This window comes from Talpa occidentalis, unplaced genomic scaffold (assembly GCF_014898055.3).
Source record: "Talpa occidentalis isolate TD23 unplaced genomic scaffold, MPIMG_talOcc4v2.1 talOcc4.5, whole genome shotgun sequence".
In the NCBI taxonomy this organism is placed as follows: domain Eukaryota; kingdom Metazoa; phylum Chordata; class Mammalia; order Eulipotyphla; family Talpidae; genus Talpa; species Talpa occidentalis.
The window spans coordinates 118422613-118442496 of record NW_023604861.1 but is presented as its reverse complement, the minus strand read 5'-3'; the positions used below and the strand labels follow the sequence as shown (position 1 = coordinate 118442496).

The 19884-nt window shown below is 36.3% G+C and overlaps 1 protein-coding gene and 1 non-coding gene across 3 annotated transcripts in view; one reads left to right on the top strand and one right to left on the bottom strand.

The window, feature by feature from the left end:
- Positions 1 to 19884, bottom strand: part of STRN (striatin) — a 93781-nt gene that overhangs the window by 64603 nt on the left and 9294 nt on the right. For both annotated transcript variants that reach the window (XM_037528230.2, XM_037528233.2), the window contains exon 2: positions 1568 to 1671. In XM_037528230.2, coding sequence (XP_037384127.1) covers positions 1568 to 1671 — 104 coding nt within the window. The remainder of the gene's footprint in view (positions 1 to 1567; positions 1672 to 19884) is intronic.
- LOC119260044 (small nucleolar RNA U13) lies at positions 15999 to 16102 on the top strand. Its single transcript, XR_005128683.1, has one exon. It is a non-coding gene; the product is annotated as a small nucleolar RNA U13 (small nucleolar RNA).

Here is a 19884-nt window from a genome sequence, read left to right as displayed (position 1 = left end):
TGGATAAATTAATGAATGTTTCATTTGAAGGGATACACATGCACAATTCCCGATTACTTTAGTACTGGTATATTTCAACTCTTCTGTCTACAAGATAGCATAATGCACTGGTGAAGAGTACAGGCTATCCCACAAGGCAGACCTGAAGAACATGATTTATAGTTTCACTACAGTTCTGCAACTCTACACAAATTAGTTTTTAAGTCGCAGGGCCTGATATACAGTAATTAACAGTTCAGTGCTGTTATTATTATTATTTCTCTGTTGCCCTCATTATACCTACAATCTATATAGCCTAAAGTCTCAAATATTCCCAATTACATGTTTTTAGAAGTGTTTTCTGGTCCTCCTTGGTGGCGCAGGGGTTAAAGTCTCAGTGCTATCAAGCTGTCACCAGCCACTGCAGTAGCAATTCTATCTGGGCCAGAGAGCTAACCCACATGGCATAGCAGACCTCTCCTGTCTCGCCTGCTACTCCCCTCGGCAGTGTATTTCAGGAGATCTGCCTGTTCTGCTTCCCACTGTCTCTGGTGAATCCTCTCACCCCGCTCCCCAACCTCACCTCCAGTTTTTATATGCATAAATATAAAAAACTAAATTTTAAAAAGTGTTTTCTCCCACTTTCCCAATATAGCTGTTAAGTAATAAAAAGATCCATCCATTTTTCATTAAGAGGGCAAGTTGTTTTCAATCTCATTTGCCATTTAAATTTCCCACATGAAGGTAAACACAGTTTTAATAAAGTTTATCTTTTTGATATTCACACATATCATCTGCTAAGGATTATTTTGCAATTGTTTTGCAAACAGTCCACTCATCAATTTCCACAAAAACAAAGCAAAACAGGGAATTTCAGTATCACCTGTCAAAGAACTGTCTATTGTTGCTGACAAAAATATCCAAAGACCATCTTTTAAAAAATAGGCTTAATGCATATGACTACTTCATAACTTTCATTTATGACCTACTATTCTTTACTTGTAAACCAACATCAGTATCTTAACACTGGTAAAACAGAAGATTAACTTCTGAAGCAATATGAATATTTGAACTCAAAGAAGAGTTAATCTGTCAACAGTTTGCCAGAACAATTCTTTTCTACGGAAAATATATCAAATGGAGTAATAATAGATAATATATAAGGGGAGTAAGCACTGTAAAAATTTCCTTCACTGAAACTACAAAACTGATTTCAATTCCATGAAGAAACCAATATTGAACCTATACCTCTGAGTCATATACGGGGTTATAAACCAATGCTACCTTAATTTAAAAAAAAGTTTTTTTAATTAAAAAACTCAATACTGAGGTTTCACAAAGTACATAAGATTCTTAAGAAAGGACAGAATAGAAGGTACTAAACTTTTAAAAATCATGTAAATCAGTGTATTGGTTAATATTTTTAAAATTTCATAATAAAATTAAATTTTAACATTTTGTAAATATTTATTACAGATAGTATTTCCTGAATTGAAAAGTATAAAGTATTAAAATCCGAATTTGTCTTAGGAATGACAGAAAAGTTATTCCAATATTTAAGACGTTAACTTCAATCTTACTGAATTACCTTTCCTGTTTAAGAGCATACTCCAGCATTTTGATCCTTCTTACAAGATCTTTCTTCAAATTTTCTTGACCTTTTCTTTCCCCTTGAAGAAAAGCTATCTGGGCCTAAATAGGGAAAAGAAAGATAATAAACAGTTTAGAGTAAGCAATTTTTTAAAAAATCTCAGTTGAAACAGGAACCCTTAGGAGATAGGACAATTAGATGCAAACACATTTCCTTCGTATATCTCTCACAAAACATGTAAGGGTACAGAAAAACTCTTAATACTGTTCCAGAGAAGGTAGTCAATGTCATTATTTGAGAAAGAAAGAAATTTAAAAATAGAAAAGAGGAAAGAAATTATTTGTAAATGATGACTGAATACCTGGAAAATTCAAGAAAACAAACTATCAACTACCACCAAAAAAGAGATGTTTTAATGATATAGAAACCCAGAGGCTTCAATAAAAACAGCCAGTTGATTATGTGATAAAAGAAAATGATCCCATTTGTAAAAATATTTTAAGAAAAAAATAATAGACAAAGAGTATTTTCATTGCTACCAAGGAGCATAAGGAGGGAAACTATTGTCTTAAAAAAAGAAGACTACACCAGTGAGAATGGCACATATTAAAAAAAACTAGCAACAACAAATGTTAGTGAGGTTGTGGAGAAAAAGGAACTCTCCTGCACTGCTGGTGGGAGTGCAAACTGGTCCAACCACTATGGAGAGGTGTGTGGAGATTTCTTGACCTACTAAACATAGAACTTCCATATGATCCAGCAATTCCATGCCTAGGTATTTACCCAAAGGACACAGAAACATCAATTCCAAAGAGCACCTGCACCCCTCTGTTTATAGCAGCACTATTTATAATAGCTAAGCTTTGGAAATAACCCAAATGCCCAAAAATAGAGGACTGGATCAAGAAGATGTGGTACATATACACCATGGAATATTACTCAGCATTCAAAAAAGATAAACACATGCAATTTGCAGCAACATGGATGGCGCTGGAAGGGATCATGCTCAGCAAAATAAGCCAGAAAGAAAAAGAAAAATACCGGATGGTCTCACTCATAGCAGGAATCTAGAAAACTTAAATAAGAGACCGGGAAAAAGAGTAACTATAAGAAAGAAAAAATAAAAAATAAATCAAAATCAACAAACAACTATGAATCAGACACTCTGTGGGGGGGCCAGGGAAAGGAGGAATTGGGGTCAAAATAAGGGGGTTGCAATTGTATGGGGAATATAAAAATAAAATAAAAAATAAAAAAATAAAAGGTGGTACTTAAAAAATTAAAAAAAAAGAAGACTGCATTACAATGATTTTATTACTACCTAAATTAACCTTTGAAAATTATGTAAGCACAGTTAAAGTGCCAATAATGTTTATAAAAGTGTATTATGATTGTAAAGAACATAACTAAAAATAAGAATAAACATTTAAAAGTCCTACAATATTCTCAAACATACAATGCTATATGTGTTTTATATAATTCATAGAATTACAATGCTATAAGCACTTAAATGGTACTGATACATGGGCAGAGCTACAGCACAGAAATAAACCCAAATATATACAGGAATTTAGTAAACAAAAGGTGGCATCTCACATGATTGTGTAAAATGTGTATTATTCACTAAATGTTGATAGAGTCATCTGGAAAAACATTTCTCACATCAAAATAAATGCTGAAGGGACCGAAAAAATAGAAAATTTCTAATAAATTATTAGAAGAAAAAGTAGGGTTTGTTTTAAGGTTAGGAATTTCTTTCTGAATAAGGCAAAATCATTAAAGACAAAATTCACCTCAAAAAATTTTATATACGATATTTTAAAAATTGCTGAAAACAAAGTTTTTTTTAACAAACATCAAAACAAGATAGAAAAATAAGTCTTACCACAAAATTTTACTTTTCTTAGTATAGTAAGAGTACCTACAAAACAATGTGAAGATTAAGAGCACAAAAGAAAAACATTGAAAGAACATGTTGATAGAAAGGAAAAACAAAAGGCTCACACATTAAAATGACATTCAATCGCACATGTAAGAGAAATGCCAATAATAACTGTAATCAGATTTCCATTTTATCAGATAAGATTAATAAAGGTCAATAAGTCAGTAACAGAATATGTTGGAAAGAGGGCATTAGTATGTTGGGTGTGGTGATGTAAATCAGTGTTACTATGGTGCGCAATTTTGCAACGTGTCAACCATAAATGCATATAACTCTTGATCCAGCAATTCTAATTCTAGACTATTATTCTTCAAATAATTTTCCCCTTTGAAAAACTCTATTCAGAAAGTCAGAAACAAAAGGTATTTAAAAACATGTTCTTACTTAAGGAAGTTAATTACTTCTGTAAAAATAACCTACGTCTAAAACAAAGTTACTGGTATAAATTCTTACTCTTTAAAACTCAGATAAAGATTCTCTTGCCACAGCAGGACACTGTTGTCAGAAACAGATTATTTAATTGAAAGGGAAAAGGAAGAGAGGAAACAAAAGGGAAGAAAATATTGAATGAAAGAATAGAGGGGAAAGGAGAAAAGAAAGAAGGAAAGTAGGTTACATCTATACAAAGGAATACCACGTAGTTGGTACAAAGGAGACTAGATCTAAATACAATATAAAATGATATTCAAGATAGATTAAATTAAAAAAAAAAAGAGAAGACAGAACAGTGTAAATGGTTTGCAGCTATTTGGTGTTCTTTTTTTTTTTTTTAAAGATTTATTTATTCATATAAGCACTGGGTACAGTCAAAAGCGCGGGAGGGTGAGAGAATTCACCAGAGCCAGAGCGGTGAACAGAACAGGCAGACAGACGAAGGGCACTGCTGAGAGGAGCAGCGGGCAGCAGGAGAGGTCTGCGTGCCATGTGGGACCCTCGCCCGGCGGGTGGGGATCAAACCAGCGCTGCAGAGGCTGAGGGCAGCTTCGCAACCCAGCGCTCAACCGCTGCACCACTGGGGAGGCCCCTATTTGGTTTTCTTTAAAATAAAAAAAGTATATACCACCATTATGCTTTATGTATTGGACTATCTCTGGAATGACTCACAAGTGAATGTCTTCAAAGAAAGTTACTAGGTGACTAAAAGAGGAATAAGAATTAATAAGCCTGTAAAATGTAGATATTGCCCCCCCCCCCTTATGCCTTCTGAATGCCATACCACAGGCATGTTACAATGTATAAAAGTCCTTTATTGGAAATTTTAAAAATTATTATAGTCCAATGAAACTTATTCACCAGATCTGGTTCCACAGGTCACCAGTTTGTAGACTCCATTTCGGACATTTCAGTCCAAATTCATTACTTTTTACAAAGGAGACAAAGGTTATATCATAAGTGATTCAAGAGTGGTTTATACACCTAAAGAAGGATAGTATTTTTACAAATGAACCAAGGTGATAGATAGTCCAATACCATGAATGAACCACTGCTTGGAAAACTCATGGCACACACACATCATGATGGAATATCAGTAACAAGGACATGACAGAAAATGCAAGACCCAAAGGTCCCTTAAAAGTCCTTCTTACAGGAAATATAAGTGAAACACTACGGGATTTGCACATCAAAGACATCTTTACAGACACATCACCCAAAGCAGTGATAGTGAAGGCAAAGATAAACAGCTGGGACTACATCAAATTAAAGAGCTTCTGTACAGCAAAAGAGACAATAACAAAAACAAAGAGAAACCCCACCGACTGGGAGAACATTTTTGCACACAACACTAATGATAAAGGACTGATCACAAAAATCTGCAAAGAGCTGATGAGACTCAGCAACAACAAAGAAAATAATCCAGTCAAAAAATGGGCAGAAGAGCTAAAAAGAAACTTCTCTGAAGAGGAAATGCAAATGGCCAACAGGCATATGAAAAAATGTTCAACATCACTTGTAATCAGGGAAATGCAAATCAAAACTACCATGAGATACCATCTTACACCAATGAGAATGGCACACATTAAAAAAACTAGCAACAACAAATGTTGGCGAGGGTGTGGAGAAAAAGGAACTCTTCTGCACTGTTGGTGGGAGTGCAAACTGGTCCAACCACTATGGAGAGCTGTGTGGAGATTTCTGGACCTACTAAACATAGAGCTTCCATATGATCCAGCAATTCCACTCCTAGGTATTTACCCAAAGGACACAGAAACATCAATTCCAAAGAACACCTGCACCCCTATGTTTATAGCAGCACTATTTACAATAGCTAAGTTTTGGAAACAGCCCAAATGCCCAAAAATAGATGACTGGATCAAGAAGATGTGGTACATATACACCATGGAATATTACTCAACATTCAAAAAAGATAAACACATGCAATTTGCAGCAACATGGATGGCGCTGGAAGGGATCATGCTCAGCGAAATAAGCCAAAAAGAAAAAGAAAAATACCGGATGGTCTCACTCATAGCAGGAATCTAGAAAACTTAAATAAGGGACCAGGAAAATGAATATAAGAAAGTGAAAATCAAAATCAACAAAAAACTATGAACCAGAGACACTTTTTGGGGGGTGGGGGCGGGAGGGGAGGGACTGGGGTCAGAATGGGGCGTTTGCAATTGTATGGGGGAATAGAAAAATAAAATTTATTATTAAAAAAAAATTATATACATTTCGTTAAAAAAAAAAAGTCCTTCTTACACATCACGACAACAGAATTTCGCCTGAAATATAAAAGATCTTTAGTGAGACAGCAAATATATATATATACTCTAATCTCCAATATTGTCCAGTAATTTGGAATTGTGATGTATTTAGCTATTTATCTTTTTATTTTATAGGTATACTTCACATACCATTAAACTACATTTTTTAAAATTTTATTTTTATATTCCCCATACAATTGCAACCCCCTTATTTTGACCCTAATCACTCCTTTCTCCGCCCGCCCCCCCATAGTGTGTCTCTGGTTCATAGTTGTCCATTAAACTACATTTTGACAACTTTTAAAAAAAATTTTTTTTAAAGATTTATTTATTTATGCACACAAGAACTGGGGTACAGGCCAGAGATGCAGAGTGGTGAGGGGATTCACCAGAGACAGGGTGGAGAACAGAACAGGCAGACTGACTGAAACACACTGCTGAGGGGAGCAGCAGGCAAGACAGGAGAGGTCTGCTTCTCCATGTGGGCTGCTCCCTGACTGGCTGGGGATTGAACTTGTGTTGCAAAGGCTACGGATTGCTTCATAGTGCGGTGCTTAACCCCTTGCGCCACCAGGGAGGCCCATTTTGACAACTTTTTAAGAAAACCTTTTTCTGCCTGCACTAATGTCATCTCAAGATTCTCACAGAATGAATTCTCCTGAACTTTCAGGAGTTCTGGGAACAAAAGTGAGATTAAGGCATGCAATTTAAATCTTAAGAAAAAAATTGAGAAAATTAAAGAAATTTAATCTGATCAAGTAGGTAAGTTATAAAAACAGCTTTTGAGTGCTACCAATTTTTTTTTTATTATAAGTGATCATGCTCCCATGTGTCTGTATAAATAAACCTAGTTGTGATGATATAAAGAAAACTGTGGAACTATTTTCATGGAAAGTAAGTGCTAAAACATCAATAATACTTTATAATTCAAACTGCAATCACTGAAAAGTATATTGAAAAAAGAAAAATTCACAAAATACCAGTTTGGGTTGAATATTTTTTAGTTGTTTCTTGGTCATCTTTTAGGGGAGGATAAAAGCAATCACTACAAATATCTAAAAGCAAACAACTAAGATTCTCACTTTGAATTTGCACACGAGCTCACAAAAAAAGAAATATTTAAAAAGTTAATTATGATTTCTTAAGCTAAGGAACAGCATACAATGAAGTTTCAGTAATCTACTTCATATCTTAAATGACTTGTATAAACTATACCTATTTCCGATAAGCACGTTAGCCCTCTCTCCTAAAGACAGTGTCACTATTTGGTGACATCTAACTTTAACATCAAAATCATCTAGAAGATTTGTAAAAACACTGGACTGCTTGGTTAAGCCCCATCCTCTCAGTTGCTGATTGAACAAATCTGGATAGGGGTCTGAGAATTTGCATTTCTAATAAACACCAAGGTAATGCTAATGCTATGTTCTGGGACAACACTTGGAGAACCCCTAATCTACACCATCTGTGACATAGTTAGAAGGCCAAAAATAAAGCAAATAGGCCCCTAAGTAGCAAGGAACAGAGCTGTCCCAGAACTCCAGCTCTTCACATAAGAATGCAGCCTTATAAAAAGGGCCACAAGCTGACAGGCAAGCACACACTAGCTTTTTTGATCCTCTTCCAAATTCCTTGTTTATGACTGTATTTATTTTTAGGAGTCTCCTGATAAGTAAATAAAATCAACCATCTTTCATTCATTTCAATCACATCTTTGAGGAATGCCTACTACCCACATCATGGTCAAAATTCTGAGCCCAAAAGTACTTTTTATTTTCTACTAAAGAAAAAAAACGCTATGTAAATACAGTTTTACCACCTTATAACACTTATCTGAATATTCAGTCAGAAGCCAAGAAAGTAAATGCTCTGGAGTACTTAACACGTGCAAGGCACTCTGCTAAACATTTTATTTAGCTAATTTCATTTAACAGGGACTACTATGTAATTATTTCCTTATCTCATTAAGTTTTCTAAGTGTTTACAGTTTATTTCATCTCCAATCAGATTATAAACCTGTTATGGGCAGAAGCCTTCATTCATGAGTATAGTATTACCCATTAAATGACTAAGTACCTCCCACTTGTATTAATTTACAAAGACAGGATTTTTGCATCCAACTAAATTAGAAATCTGTTTAGGACAATAACTACATAAACAAATAGATCTGGGCCTCCCTGGTGGCACAAGGGGTTAAGCACAACACTATGAAGCTATCTGCAGCCTCTGCAGCATGAGTTCAATCCCCAGGCCAGGGAACTACCCACATGTTGTAGCAGACCTCTCCTTTCTCTCTCACTGCTCCCCTCAGCAGTGTATTTCAGTCAATCTGCCACTCTGTCTCTGGTAAATCCTCTCACCCCAGCATCTCTGGCTTGTACCCCAGCTCTTGTATGCATAAATAAATGAATCTTAAAAAACAACAGATCTAACTGTTCAGTCCCAAAGTACCATACAATTTTGTAGTTATTCAGTGGTATTTGATTTAAAAGATAAAAAACTCAATCATAGTAAACGAAGAAAAACTAAAGCAATTATGCATAAAACAAGTATAAAAAATAATTGTAAGCTAGAAATAGTTTCAATAGCTCTTTAGTTTCAAAGAGCTTTGAAAAATTTTTAATTCTCAGTTCCTTCATCTACCACATCAGTACCTATAAAATGTGAATTATAAGTCCTGCTACCAAAGATAAGTTTTAATACTAACATACAAAAATTATAAATATTAAATATTCAGACAAGCAAAATGATGATGGCAATGTCTCCAATTTCAAAGCCTGATCACTGGAATGAAGAAATTTAAACCATTTTCTTTTCTCATATTTAGATAAAATCTTCCAGTTTGCTATGTTCTTATCTCTGAAAAGAATATAAGCAACTAGTTGCCCAAGATACTGTCTTTGACAGTAAAAATATATTCTCCTCAGCATATGAACATTACTCTAGTAACAACAGAACCTACGCTTTTTGGATAGGCTTTTGTGCCTGGGGTATTTTTCTTTACCATGGCAATGAATTACATATAATCATTTACTCTAATGACAAATGGCACAAAGTTTTCTGTAAAATGTCTGGAATTGGGAGAAAAATTCAAGATCATGACACAAATTCAATGAAACAAAATAAAACTATGAAAAATATATTTTGAGAAAGATGAAAAGTGGTGGTAGAGATAGTCATATGTTCTCTATGTTCTAAATTCCAGGGAAAATCTGACCAGTCAGCAAGTTACCTAACATGTAATTGCTTTTATTTGATTAGTATTGCACCAGCCCTAGAAACGCCTCTCTTATTTAAGTATGGGCTCTTTCTTTTTCCTTTTTGTTTTTTTGTTTGTTTTGTTTTTAGATTTATTTATTTATTTATTTATGCATACAAGCACTGGGTACAGTCAGAAGCGCAGGAGGGTGACAGAATTCACCAGAGCCAGAGTGGTGAACAGAACAGGCAGACTGACGAAATACATTTGCTGAGGGGAGCAGTGAGCACGGCAGGAGAGGTCTGTGTGCCACGTGGGACCCATGCAGGCGGCCGGGGATTGAACCAGCGCTGCAGAGGCTGCAGGCAGCTTCATAGCCCAGCGCTCAACCGCTGCGCCACCAGGGGAGGCGCTTTCCTTTTTGTTATCAGCTATCACAATGTACCTTTCATTTTATTATCAAATATTCAGACAAAAAATACTTTAAAATTCTCCTGAAATAACCTATGTTCTTACTCATTTAGTTTCTGAGCATGGTTAATGATGGTAGAATTTTTCAGGTCAACAAACTAACATACCTTGATCAAGTCAGCAAGACTCAGATAAAGTTGGGGAAGAAAAAAATAATTTTAATTAAAAGAAAACTTGCTCCATAAAAGTGACTACAGCCATTTGGAAGTTAGTAAGAAAATAAATAGATATCCTAAAAAGATAGTTCAGAAAAGAAACTTATAGACTAGCCAGAGTCATTATAAAACATTCACCCTTGACAGCTAACAAAAGGAAGGAAAACCATATTGTTTAAGAGGATTTATTACCAGTAAATGATTCTACAAGGAAAAGGTGGGGCAGGGGAAGCAAAGCAATATGGAATAAGTCAATGAAAATAAAGCAGTCTATGACCATGTATCTGAAGGCCATGAACATGTCAATGAGTAGCTTAACAACTCTAGAAAGTACATTAGAATTTTAAGAATAATTTTCCAGAAGAAAAAAACATAATTCAAAGGAATGTAACAGTATTATCAAATATATTAAGAAATTTTTATTTTTTAAAAAGATTTATTTATTCATGCATACAAGAACTGGGCTACAGGCCAGAGGTGTGGGGGGGTGAAAGGATTCACCAGAGACAGAGTGGGGAACAGAACAGGCAGAATGACCAAAATACACTGCTGAGGGGAGCAGCGGGCGAGTCAAGAGAGGTCTGCTGCCCTATGTGGGTAGCTCCCTTGCTGGGGAATGAACTCATGCTTCAGTGGCTGCAGATAGCTTCATAGGTTGTGTCCTAATCCCTTGCACCACCAGGGAGGCCCTATATTAAGAAATTTTTAAAGCAGGCAGATTGTAAGAAACCTATTTAAAGGTAGATCAGGTACAGTTAGAGAGACCTGTTTTGAATCCCAGCTTTACCACTTACTGAATAATAAATTCAGGGTGTTTGGTATTTGCACTTATTCACATAAATGGATTAAAATTTCTTCAATCAAAATTTAGTTACTAAAACTATTACTATTTTGCTTGATGTTTTAAGTATATATTTAAAATAAGTTTTAAGTATATAAGACAAGATATTTAAACCAAATATTTATAGTTTGTATGGACACGCTTATACCAGTTTTACTGTTTTTCATATAACCATCTTTATCTCTCACCAAGTTCATTAGAGTCAGCATATATCTGTTGATACAAATTCCAGAGAATATCTTTTAACATCTATAAAATTTCAAATAGCCTAATTCTACACAGCAGTAAATAATATAGGTATTAAAGATTTCAAAGTGTCATTCAACAAAATCCAACATCTAGTGTTCTTAAAGCTCATCTGCAACTGAATAGTACCAAATTATTTCACTTCAGTTGTCATTTCATTACTAATAAAAATGGGTATAACACCCTCCCCAAACACCAGGTTATTACAAAAATTAAACATTAAGTAAACAAAAGGGTCTAGCATATTATTGTCACCTTTCAAATTGTTTCCTTCCTACCTAAAACCAAGTTAGAACTACACTTGAAGGAGAGGAAAAAGATGCCTCAAGATGGTCTCATTCTAATCCCATTAATATACAATAGTATTTAAAATGCTTGAACATTTTCCAATACATTCAGTACTATACAAGAAAGGGAGATAAAAAAATAGCTGAAGGACATGAGTCTTTTGGGCACTATGACTAATGATGGCATGGTATATATTATACTATGGCAAGAAAGAATAGTTCATCTGGCTATTGCAGTGAAGTTTTCCAGATGGATCTAAGCCCTTGCTTCCTCTGCTCCAACCTAAGCTCATCAAAACAACTTTTTCATTACTAATTTGACTCCATTACTTTTTAAAATTGTAGTGCTGCAATGGAGGTAATTAATATTTTGGTCAATGGATGTGCAAAACCCCCTAAATTTTGTACTGCCATTAAATCAGTGTATTTGGTTAATCAAGTCTAATGTGCCCAGAATCTGAAATATTTAAGAGAAATAAAATTATGCTTTTGAACCTTACAAAGCAGAAGACCTCTCATGAGTTAAGAGTAACCCTTCCTCCCACATGTGCCCCATCCGGGTTCCTCAACAGATACTTTTTATTGATAATAATGATAAGCAATAATAAATGAATATTAATATAATGTACTCATTTAAATATAGAATTATAAAACTCTACAACAGCACTGCCCCGTTGAATTTTCTACAATGATGGAAATACCTGTATCTATACTATCCAATACAGTGTGGTTTTAGAGGGATTAATAAAGAAAGAAATAATTCAAATATTTTTCCAGAACTGCAGGACAGAAACAAATCTACCTACAGTACAATGAATGAAAATTACAAAATAACAACATTAATAACGACAACCACTTACAGGAAACTTTAAACCATCAGGGATGAAAAGCTTCTGAGAGAGGAAAAAAAGGACAAATATAAATAATCAAGAATCAGAATAATATTTAAGGTACAACAAAATAAATCAACATATCCAATCTAAAACTTCAGCAATCAATCATTTTCAGATACAAGTTTCCAAAAACAGTTCCTTCCCATATAACCTTTCTGAAGAAACTAATAATATCTTTAAAATGGGAAACTTTGGGTGCCTTATGGGAAACTATCAATATTTAAACTATATTCTATATCTTCTCTCTATCACACATTGATTGTATTAAAGTTCTTTTTCACTGACAGTCTTACACACTAGAATATGTTTTGTGTTGATGTGGTGGATGGCAGAACCCATTTAAGTGTGCAGGTTTAGGGATCCTGGGGTACTCCTTACCCTGCCCTGTAACAATAAGATTCTAGTATTAGGCATTTAATGACTAAAAGCTGATTTAAGACATTACACAGCATCTGCAAACTCAGGTACAAAATGTTAAGTGAGCCAAAAAATAACCTATTAAATCATACCCAGTTTGAAATGTTTTATTTTAGATTAACAGGGAAAATCTGCATTTCTTTTTTTTTTAGTTTTTTAATAAAATATTTATTTATGCATACTAGAACTGGGGTACAGGCCAGAGTTACGGGGTGGGGAGAGGGATGAGAGGATTCACCAGAGACAGAGTGGGGAACAGAACAGGCAGATTGACTGAAATACATTGCTGAGGGGAGCAGCGGGTGAGTCAGGAGAGGTCTACTGCTCCACGTGGGGTTAGCTCCCTGGCTGGGGATCGAACTTCTGCTGCAGTGGCTGCCAGTAGCTTCATAGTGCTGACACTTAACCCCTTGTGCCATGAGGGAGGCCCGAAACCTGCATTTCCATTGGCATAACGGACTTCGGTCTCTCTAAAGTTGAGAAACATTGTTTAATTATTAGCTCTATAAAGGGCCTCACCTGGTGGTTCAAGGAGTTAAGATGCAACCTATGAAGCTATCTGCAGCCACTGCAGCAAGAGTTCAATCCCCAGCCAGGGGATACTCACAAGGCGTGGCAGACCTCTCCTGTCTCACCCACTGCTCCCCTCAGCAGTGTATTTCAGTCAATCTACCTGTTCTGTTCCCACTTTGTCTCTGGTCATTCCTCTCACCCCCCATACCTCTGGCCTGTACCCCAGTTCTTGTATGCATAAATAAATAAATCTTTAAAAAAAAAAAAGCTCTATGTGAGCTACAACCATACCTGCTTCTTTTTTACTGTATCTCCAGTACCTAGAATACAAGAGATTCAGTAAGTACCTAAAATCCCAACCAAAAGTCTTGCAAACAAAAGTATAGATATTTTAAAGTTCATAATGACAAATTTTCTTTGAAGTTTTCAAAAATTGATTATTTTATCCTTTTCTGCTTTTCCTCACTTGGCTAGCAATAAGGACCCCAAAAGCTTAAACATTCACTTTTGATGAAAAGAAGCAGACTTAGAAATGAGAACATAAGAACTTTTCATCCTAAAATCTTGATAATTGCAGCATTTATAGTTTACCATTTAAAGAGGCAGAGTTCAAAAAGTTTAAAATCACAATATACTGATAATGCAGACATAAACAAAACTGGAGAAGTAACTGTAAGGTCATGCTAACTAGATATTTTATTTAAAATAATATGTTGGTGAGGATGCAGAGAAAAAGGAACTAACTGTACTGCTGGTGGGAGTGCAAACTGGTCCAACCACTATGTAAAGCTGTGTGGAGATTCCTCAACCTGCTAAAGATGGAGCTTCCCTATGATCCAGCAATTCCACTCCTAGGTATTTACCCAAAGAAACATTAGTTCAAAAGGGCAACTGCACCCCTATGTTTATAGTAGCACTATTCACAATAGCTAAGCTATGGAAACAACCCAAATGCCCAAAAACAGAGGACTGGATCAAGATGTGGTACATATACACAATGGAATATTACTCAACAATCAAAAAGATAAACTCACGCCATTTGCAGCAACATGGATGCTGGCGGATCATGCTCAGCAAAATAAGCCGGAAAGAAAAAGAAAAATACCAGATGGCCTCACTCATAGCAGGAATTTAGAAAACCTAAATAAGGGACCCGGAAAAAGACTAATTATAATAAAGTAAAAATCAAAATCAACAAGCAACTATAAACCAGACACACTATGGGGGGAGGGGGAGGGAATAGGATCAAAACAAGGGGGGGGGTGGGAATTATATGGGGACTATAACCAAGATGAAAATGCATACATTGTGCAAAAATGAAAAATGATATAAAAATATATAAAATTTAAAAAATAATAAATACATTTTAAGAAATCTTCATAGAAAAAATATTCAACTTTGTTATCTATTTAGAAGACATAAGAAATGTATATAAAATTTGAAGGTATGGGATACAAGAGTATCCTGTTCATTTTACAGACATTTTAGGACATAATGCCAAAGACATTTCCTGGCAGTCAGTATATATATATATAACACGCAAAGGGGGGAGAAAACAAACCTATACTCACAACGACCAAGACCCAAGCACCATTTGCTGCAGTTAACATAAGGCTGCAATTACGAGGCCCATGGCATCCCTGAGATTAGCTCTGTCAGAATGACTTGGCAGAGCCCAGGCAATGCTCCACACAACGCTGCAGATACTACTTGCCCTAAAAGATCTTTCCAATGGATGTCATGAAGCAGAATTAGCTAGCAGCAAGAGGGACAGATAAACTGCTCCTCTGTGTACCAACATGTATTACATATTTGCTACATTTATGACAAACATTATAAATATCAAAGATGTCTGAGATACCAGACCTGCCTGGAAGGACACAAAAAGTTGGGAGACAGGATAAAGATATAGAAGCATACATTTAGTACATATTAATTAACAATGCAACCTTAATATGTGAGTCATTTATTAAGCAGCTACTATATGCCAGTCACTCTGTTGGACCTTAAGGAAATAAAAACATCCTTAAGTGACTCACAAATATATATACAAACTATGAGATAGATGATAGCATCAAGATACAGCCAACATTCTCACCACTAATTCTGCTTTTAACTAACCATATGGATTAACTGGCATTCTCTAGTCCCTCTGTAAAACCCAATATTAAATATTCATCACTAAAGTATATTATTCATTATAGTTCACCCATACACTTTGGTTCCCACAATAGAGTCATATAAGCTCACCAAGAGTCAACAGGTTTCCTCCCAAACCTGTTTATGTCAGGTGTACTGGTTACTTCGATTATACAATTCAATTAAATAGTACATAAACTAATAAAAATATGTGTATAAGGAAAAAGACTAAATTGAACGTTCTGGAAAGACAAGACAATAAAGGAGACCTACTAAAATACTGCTGACAAATTAGATGTGAGTGAAACAATTATAAAAGATTGGAGAAAACAGTCCTCCCTGGTGGCACAAGGGGTTGTCTCAACACTATGAAGCTATCAGCAGCAACTATAGCAAGAGTTCCATCCTTGGCCAGGGAGCTAACCCACTTGGCACAGCAAACCTTTCCTGTCTCGCCCGCAGCTCCCCTCAGCAGTGTATTTCAGTCAGGTTGCCTGTTCTGTCCTCACTCTTGTCTCTGGTGAATCCTCTCCTAAACGCCTCCTCCCCCAACCCCCACCGCTGGCCTACACCCAGCTCTTGTATGCATAAATAAGATAAATCTTAAAAAAAGAGACTGGATCCTTTTCCGGTTCATAAGCATGATGACTGGGTGTTCACAGGGCTGTGTGAGATGTGCCTCCCTTAAACCTTGTTACGACTTCGGCACATTACCCTTCTGACATGGGGGAAAAAAAAAAAGATTGGAGAAAAGCCAGAGAGAAAATGCAAATAAATGGCCAACAGGCATATGAAAAGATGTTCAACATCATTTGTAATCAGGGAAATGCAAATCAAAACCACAATGAGATACCACCTTATACCAGTGTGAATGGCACATATTAAAAAAACTAGCAACAACAAATGTTGGTGAAGATGTGGAGAAAAAGGAACTCTCCTGCACTGCTGGTGGGAGTGCAAACTGGCCCAACCACTATGGAGAGCTGTGTGGAGGTTCCTCAGTCTACTGAAAATGGAGCTTCCATATGACCCAGCAATTCCATTCCTAGCAATCTACCCAAATGACACAGAAACGTTAATTCAAAAGGTTACCTGCACCCCTGTTTTTACTGCAGCACTATTTACAATAGGTAAGATATGGAAACAACCCAAATGCCCAAAAATAGATGACTGGGTCAGGAAGATGTGATACATATACACCATGGAATATTACTCAGGGATCAAAAAAGGTAAACTCATGCCATTCACAGCAACATGGGTGGAGCTACAAGGGATTATTATGCTCAGTGAAATAAGCCAGAAAGAAAAAGAAAAATATCAGATGGTTTCACTTATAGGAGGAAGGTAGCGGGAAAAAATTAGGGATTGGAAAAAAAAAATAATTATAATAAACTAAGAAGCAAAACTAACAGGTAACTAACTATAAATCAGAGAAATTCTGCAGGGAAATGGGAGGGAAGGGATCAAAACAGGGGAAGGAAGAGCACAAGGGGCCATGCATGGATGAACTGGTGGTGAGAATTCTTTTTTTTTTTTTAAAGATTTATTTTTATGCATATTAGAACTGGGGTACCAGCCAGAGGCATGGGAGATGAGAGAACCCACCAGAGCCAAACAGGCAGACTGGCTAAAATACACTGCTGAGGGGAGTAGCAGGCCAGACAGGAGAGGTCTGCTGTGCCATGTGGGTAGCTCCCTGGCTGGGGATTGAACTCATGCTGTAGTGGCTGCGGACAGCCTCATAGTGCTGCATCTCAATATCTTGTGCCACCAGGAAGGTCCAGTGGTGAGAATTCTATGGACTACACCTGAGAGAAGAAAGCATACATTGTACAAAAAGGAAGAATGATGTAAATACATATATTTAAAAAAACAAAGACTGGAGAAAAGGTCATAAAATTCTCATTTCACATTCAGTGTGCTTTATTTAAAGAATACCAAAACTAGAAATCATAAAGTATGTGTTATAATTGTAGCTTATTTAAGAATGACAACAAAGAGCTCCAATAATCTCACACTGGCAAATGGCTATGAGTTTACTTATTTTTAACTTATTTTAAGTATCACTTTAATCATCTTTTTGGATTAACTACCCAACCACCAGTCTGGATGGTGTTAGACAACAATGTTTGTGTCTTACATATCCAAGATTTTAGGAGAGCATTAAGTTTTTATTATGTCTAGAGGTCAGAAATTTCCCAAAGAAAGCAACATGAATTTTGACAGACAATTAGCAATTCACCAGGTAGACAAGGGAAAGGTAAATATCTCAGAGATGTACATGGACTCAGAAAATGAGAAAACAGAAAATTGTCCAAACATTTCCTTCTACTTACCATGCCCAAGCCCATCACTCAAACTTTTCTTTTTTTTTATAGAGGCATGTTTTATTTATTTATTTATTTATTTGTTTGTTTCTTTGTTTCTTTGTTTATACATGCACTGGGTACAGTCAGAAGCGCGGGAGGGTGAGAGAATTCACCAGAGCCAGAGTGGGAAGCAGAACAGGCAGAAGGACCGAAGTACACTGCTGAGGGGAGCAGTGGGCGGCAGGAGAGGTCTGCGCGCCATGTGGGACCCTCCTCCGGTGGCCGGGGAGCAGCCGGGGATCGAACCAGCGCCGCAGAGGTCGCCGGCAGCTTCGCAACCCAGCGCTCAACCGCTGCGCCACCGGGGAGGCCCTCAAACTTTTCTTATGACAAATTACTTAGCTTCTCTTTCCTTCTGAATTAGGAACAATTACTGATACATATTATATATAGTCTGGCAAAGATTAAAATAGATTATACATGTAAAGTGTTTAACACTATACCTGGCAAATGGTAATTACTCAATAAATCAAACTATTGTTATTTTTGGAGTTAAAGAAAGGAAAGAGAAAACAACAGATTAAGTAATGGTTCAATTACTGGGTCCTGTACCATCTTCCCCTACTGACTTGCCTCTTTTGGACTCTCTTCAAGTTCAGTAAGTGTGTGACCCAGATCCCCAGGCTCCTCCTTGTTCCCTTCTTTTGGCTTTATATGAATCCACATTCCTCAGAAGCAGGTTCTGGTTGTGCCTATAATTTAGGCTGCTTTGCTCATTGCTCAGTCTTCTCATTTAAGAAGTATAAACAAAAAAACAAGAGCAAGTCCCAGACTGGGCTGTAATTTTCCATCAGGTGAAATTGGTATCACCTTGTGGAATTTGACATTGTGTTTATTTCTTCTAACTACATATGCTGGTATTGCATCCAATTTCTGTCACATGAAGTGAATGTTAATGGAACCTGTGTGTACAGTAATGAAACACTGCAACTGGCCCTTCCCTTCCATCTCTGGAGTGCAGATATGCCAAGAACTTCATTTGCCACTCCCAAAATACTGATTCCATCCGAGCTTATTCAATAGTTCCCAAAGTTCATTTTAATTCCAAGACTTCTATTCCTTCATTTTTTCTCCCCATCTTATCTCCAAAACAAAATACCTCTTCACTTTTTTTTTTAAAGATTTATTTATTTTTGCATACAAGAACTGGAGTACAGGCCAGAGATGGGGGTGTGTGTGAGAGGATTCACCAGAGACAAAGTGGGGAACAGAACAGGCAGGTTGACTGAAATACACTGCTGAGGGGAGCAGAGGGCGAGTCAGGAGAGGTCTGCTGCGCCATGTGGGTTGCTCCCTGGCCCGGATAGCTTCATAGGTTCATCTTAACCCCTTGCGCCACCAGGGAGGCCCGCTCCTCACTGTTTCTTGTGCATACTGCTTCTAGCCAATTCTACGATAAATTTTCAGTGTTTCCTAATAGTCTATCATCTTGTCCAGGTAAGGTACTTTTTTAGTAAAAGTTAAAGAACATTAAGTCTGCCAGTGAAAATGATTCTATTTCCTCAACTTACTAAGAGCTAACACATAGCTGACATAGTAGTCTATTTAAACAGAGCATATGTAAGACAGGATAGGCTCAGAATAATCTAATAACGAAGGAACTATATGAAATTTGATATGTGATCAGTAAACACAAACTGTATTTAAATATATTTATAGAACTTAATTGCTCTTCTTCAGAACAATTGAAAAAGATCCAAACTTGCAAATTTTTCAAAAGAAATAAATATTTCAGTATTCCCTGCACAGAAATAAATAAAATCATTCAAAGAAACTTGAGTGATCCATTGTTAAACACTTTTGAGGAATGCAAATTGTTTATGACTTTCCTAGCCCCTACAATTGCCTCCTTAAGTTATTCTACTTGAAGAAAACCTGAAATACGTGATGAGTTTATCCTTCATTATGACAGCTATTCAAAGTATACTTAATGATCTAATATTCACTAGGCAACTTCAGTTCACAAGTGGCTACACAGGGTGAGGGATCAATGAGAGGGTGGCCTAGAAAACAAAACCCTGACCTAGGTACTAGGACTTGCGGGTTATAAACTAAATCTACACCAACTCACATAGTAAGCTAGGAAAAATCACTTCATCTCTCTATCCCTAAGTAAAAAAACAATGGATGAAACTAC